Here is a 5,114-nt window from a genome sequence, read left to right on the forward strand (position 1 = left end):
GCCTGCCTCTGCCTCCCGAGTGCAGGGATTAAAGGCGTGCGCCACCACGCCCGCCTCTTAATCCTACCTTTCTCGGACACCTCTGCTAGCTTGCTCTATCCTACCTACCAAAATGCACCTCAAATCTGAGCATTATTCTAATCCTCTCTACTCTAAATCACCTACCTCCGCAATTCCCTCTCTTCAGTTTATGCTCCACCAAGAAGTCAGAAAGATAACATTAAAATGTAAATTAGACCTCATAGCATTCCAGCTTAAAACCCTTCAGTGACTCCCTAGTGCAATTAGGAAAACAGCTCCTTACCCGGAGTTCAAGGCCAGACTAGAGATGACTTCAGGCCACCTACTCCTTAGAGACCACTCTACACTTTCTCAAGCACCCCAGCAGTGCCTCTAAAACGTTGCACAAACATTATTCTGTTTACCCTGCTACAATATATCCAGTCCTCCATTAAGCGGCTATTCCGGTTTAAAGAGAAACCAACCTGTCCAAGCAATTGGGTTTTCTCTTTTACAAAGTACTAGTTTCCAGAAGTGCTGGGTTTCCCCATCGCTCACGCACCACGGCCAGAGCGCTCCAGGAGAGCTGGGACCTTTCATTTACTCAAGTCTCAAGACCCAGAGGGGATACTCAGAAAAGTCTTTGCAGGGTACCTTTTACAACCAGGTTACCCGCCTCCGAGGCCAGGGTTCTTGGCTTTAAAGCCTATGTTCTGGAGAACAGGAAGCAAGGGCAAAGCCACTTTTTCCCCCTGAGACGTGGCTTAAGAGTTAGAAATCCAGGACCCGACTTTTGCCACCCCCAAGCCTACACCTGGAGTCGGTTCACAGGAGGTTAGGCAGAGAGGCGAGATGAAGCCAAGAGTCGAGATGCAGCCACAGAAACTCAGGTTCCCTGCCTCTCTATCCACTCCCCATGCCAGAAAACAGTGGTAGCGTGGACTTAGACTGAAGCGCCTACTCTTCTGATTGGGAAAAGAGCCTAAAACTTGGACGCGAACGTCTCGCCAAAGATACCTGGTTTCTGCTCCGGGCTCCTCCTCGCGTTGCGCTCTGCTCGCTGGGATTTGTAGTCTTTCCTAAGGTACCGAGAAGGCGGAATACTAAGGCAGACAGCACTGGGGAAGATGGGTAAGGTAAGGGGCTTTCGGGAGTTGTAGTTCAAAATAGCCAAAAGTAGGAAATAGTTGAGGAGAAAAACTGAGAAATAAGTTTTATCAAATTTTAGCTGTGTGGAATATGAACATTGTAATAATCCGTTATCCTGTGCACATTATCAGTTTCTTTAATGGTTCAAAATGTCGACTCTGACATACAGAGAAACTACAATTCCCATAAAGCAGGGCGCGTTGAAACTTTTATTTAGAGTGAGCCATTGGGTTCTACGCAAGCGCAGTGGCGCGAGTTCGGCAGCGAGGCAACATGTCGTCGCCGACGATCCCTTCGCGTCTGTACTCCTTGCTGTTCCGCAGAACTTCCACCTTTGCCCTCACCATCGCAGTGGGTGCCCTGTTCTTCGAGCGTGCCTTCGATCAGGGCGCAGACGCGATCTACGAGCACATCAACGAGGGGGTGAGGGCCTGGGCCATCCTGACCTTGGGCCCGCCTGAAGGGTGACTGGGAGGGAGGGAGGACGGAACTCGAGTCCTACCTGGACTGGGGTGAGCTGTGCCCGTTAATTCATCTAGTTCTCTTGACATGGTGCGAGTCCTAAGACTCACACTGACCTCACCTTGCAGGGTTGGGAGTATTGGTATGTCCTGTCACACAGTTCCACATATTCATTTGCAAAAGCTAACTTCTGAGACATCAGAGGACTTACGGGTCCGAACCACTTCCTTAAGTCGGTGGTGAGTTGGAACTCCGACCCCTGCCGCCCTTGATGGTTTCAAGGGCAGATTTCAGCAAGACAGTGGTTAAAAGTAGGTCTCCTTAGGCCATGTGGCTGACCTTTTAAAACTGATATTTCAGTTCCCAAGACCACCCACGCAGGTACTTTGGATTAAAAGTGGAGGCTTTGAAACCTCAAGCCCTAACTGGCAATACTGGAACTTACCACTTAACCGTGGTATTGAATAAAGGTCATAGTGGATCAAAGATCCTGGGATACAGATGAGGTGCTACCGTTCATACTTGACGATACCACTGAAAGATGGCATTCGCTGCATGTCCTAGGAGAATATGGGAAGGGATATAAAGTAGGAAATGGCGAGCCCTCTTTGACTTAACTGTCCCACATTCTGTGCATGTTTTATGTCACAAAATTGTGACAGTATTGGGGAAGGCATGTTACTTATGGCCAGCATGTTCGTCGACTGGTTTCCTTTTCTCAAGACAAGGTTTCTCTGTGTAACTCTTGCTGTCCCAGAGCTAGATGGTAGACAAGGCTTGGCCTTAGACTCACCCTCCTGCCTCTGCCACCTGAGTGTTGGGATTAAAGGCCTGCGCCACCACCCACCAGCTCCTCCACTGGTTTTCCTCCTTCTTCCTTCCTTTCTTACCTTTTTTGGTTTGTTTTTAAATTTTATTGTTTTAATTTTATATGCTTATATTGTGTCTGCATGTACATCATCTGTGCTAGGAACTGGACACAGGTCCTCTGGAAGAACAGCCAGAATATTCTTACCCACCAGTCGTCTCTCCAGCCCCCTCAGGGCTCTCTGACCTACTGCCCAGAAAGGCTCTGTCTACTAGTTGCCGTATTTCGTCTGGCAGGGCAGCTTCCTGTCCATATGAAAGTGTTGCCACTCTGATTTTTATAAGCATTTCCAAATATCGAAAGTTGTCTTACATACACTATCAGAATTCCCCCATTTTCCCATGCTTCTAGGAATGGGGATTGTGTAACCAATTTAGGTCTGAAGAATAAAAAGTGACTCAGTGTGAAATTGGGGGGGGTGGGGTAGGCATTTTCTAGGTGCTGTTTTTTAATAATGAAGAAATTGGGACCATTCTTTCAACCTATCTTTCTTTCTTGTACAAGTGCTGGTTTCTTTTTCCACTTAACATGGTTAATGGCGTATGAGTGGTTTGTTATGTTGCTTTTTTTTGGTTTGGTTTGGTTTGGATTTTGATTTTTCAGACAGGGTTTATTTGTGTAGTCTTGGCTGTCTTAGAACCACTCTGTAGACCAGACTGACCTTGAATTCAGAGGCCCACCTGCCTCTGCCTCCCAAATGCTGGAATCAAAGTGTGTGCTCAGCTCTGTTCTTAACTACTTCAACATTGATTTCTCTGTTCTTCTCTTTGGACAGCTTGAGTTGTAAATGAGTGGACAAAGGGTAACAGTGAACTGCCTTGTGTTTTAAATGCAGAAACTATGGAAACATATCAAGCACAAGTATGAGAACAAGGAGTAACGCCCTGCCCCTGTGGGCCAGAAGGAACAGTCGCCTGTCAGCTGTTTGCCTGGAGTTGGGGCCTCAGCCTAAGGATGAGTTTCAAGTTGCTCTTCGTGGACCTCCAGTGTGTGGGCAAGCGATGGCTCCACTGTACAAACAGACTCACTTCTGCTGTGTTTGACTACAGCTGTCAGCAAATAAATGCAAATTGCTCATGAGACCAGCTTTTGTACGGGTACTTTATTAACTTCCTGATCTCCACTTGGTAGTTGAGACCATGTTCAAGCCCCATGCAAACTCCTGAAGACTCTACCATTTGGAGTTGTTCCATTAACATCCCAAGAATCCTGGTTTCAACACATCAGCCTGAATAGAGGTTATCTTTAAACCAATAGTCCCAGTCTTTTGTTCTTACTTAATATAAATGAGTGTTGTGGTGCCCAAGAAGCATTAGATCTCCTGCAACTGGGGGTACAGACAGTTGTAAGCTGTGTGTAAGGTGCTGGGAATTGAACCCAGGTCCTCTAGGAGAGCAGCCAATGCTCTTAATCACTGAGCCACCTCTAGTCCCCCTCCATTCTTTTTTTTTTTTTTGGTTTTTCGAGACAGGGTTTCTCTGTATAGCCCTGGCTGTCCTGGAACTCACTTTGTACACCAGGCTGGCCTCGAACTCAGAAATCCGCCTGCCTCTGCCTCCCGAGTGCTGGGATTAAAGGCGTGCGCCACCACGCCCGGCTGTCCCCCTCCATTCTTAAATCACAAAGATTCTCTTGGCCATGGGGAAGCGCCTGGTCTTGGCTAGGAAAAAAAAAATCTTACTCTGGGAGTCTTGACTCAATCCCTGTCTCAGGCTGAAGTCTTCTACCTTTTAACTCGCTGAGTGGCTTCTGGTAGTCTCCATGTCTCTGGGCCACAGCCTCCTGTTGGATTCTTTTATGGAAAGATCAGTTTATGAGTGAACTTAAACCCAAGCCCAGCAGCTCTTAGCTGAGTGTACCAAAGGCCACACCCAGCCCTGCTAGACCTGAGTCCCCTCATTATAATTATGATAGGGTTAATAAAGATGATCTGTTGCACAGAGGGTTTTGTGACTTTAAAAACTGGTCTGAGAAAATTTGCATTGGTTAAGAGCACTTGCTCTTGCAGAGGATTGGGGTTTGGAACCATGCTCCCATCTTGGCTGAGTCATAACTAGCAGCTACAGAGGATCAGACTCCTCTCTGACCTCCCTAGGCTCCGCTCATTTTCAGACAGAGACACATGCTCACATATAAATAAATCATCCTGGGAAAGTAAATGGCTCACCTGCAGTCAATCCCCTAGAACCTGCTAAGAGCCAGATAATCCAGAACCTTCTCTGAAGGTTGATTCAGACCGGGAAATCCATGGAGAGGTGGGAGAGACCCTAGAAATTAACCTAGTTTGTCTACTGGTGCATCTGTAGTCAGGGCCTGTCAGCCGGGCAGTGGTTGTGCATGGCAGTGTTTAAACCCAGCATTCCAGAGGTTTGCTTCTACGGCAGGCAGATATCTATAAGTTGAGGCCAGCCTGGTCTATGGAACTAGCTAAAGGACAACCAAAACTATACAAACTTGTCTCAAAAAAAGGGGAGAGGGATCAGGGTAGATGACATTCTGTCAATACATTTGAACTGAAGGAAGCAGAGGTCAGTTAGACTTAGGAATAATTTCAAAGTAGAATTTTCAGGCAGGAGGATTAAAACCTTGAGTCCACCCTGAGATAACAAATGTTGCTGCGAACAAGTGTTTGCTG

General features: G+C 47.0%; 2 protein-coding genes across 2 annotated transcripts in view; one reads left to right on the top strand and one right to left on the bottom strand.

Annotated features, from left to right (window-relative positions):
• Zmat5 (zinc finger matrin-type 5) overlaps window positions 1-1,063 on the bottom strand; it is a 33,392-nt gene extending 32,329 nt beyond the window's left edge. The window contains exon 1 of the mRNA XM_029545206.1: window positions 1,018-1,063. The gene's annotated coding sequence lies outside the window, so the exon portion shown is untranslated. The remainder of the gene's footprint in view (window positions 1-1,017) is intronic.
• Window positions 1,064-1,390: 327 nt separating this feature from the next.
• On the top strand, window positions 1,391-3,564 carry LOC110330872 (cytochrome b-c1 complex subunit 9). Its single transcript, XM_021211177.2, has 2 exons — window positions 1,391-1,572; window positions 3,315-3,564. Exons 1-2 carry the CDS (start codon window positions 1,423-1,425, stop codon window positions 3,357-3,359), a joined length of 195 nt encoding a protein of 64 aa, XP_021066836.1. The 5' UTR covers window positions 1,391-1,422; the 3' UTR covers window positions 3,360-3,564.
• Window positions 3,565-5,114: the final 1,550 nt, after the last annotated feature.

Source organism: Mus pahari, chromosome 13 (assembly GCF_900095145.1).
Source record: "Mus pahari chromosome 13, PAHARI_EIJ_v1.1, whole genome shotgun sequence".
Taxonomy (NCBI): Eukaryota; Metazoa; Chordata; class Mammalia; order Rodentia; family Muridae; genus Mus; species Mus pahari.

What these genes read in the sequence shown, in the direction of transcription:
- LOC110330872 (XM_021211177.2), top strand. Translation starts at nt 1,423, where the DNA reads ATGTCGTCGCCGACGATCCCTTCGCGTCTGTACTCCTTGCTGTTCCGC. An exon ending in ACGAGCACATCAACGAGGGG is followed by an intron (nt 1,573 to 3,314) that starts GTGAGGGCCTGG and finishes TTTTAAATGCAG; the next exon opens with AAACTATGGAAACATATCAA.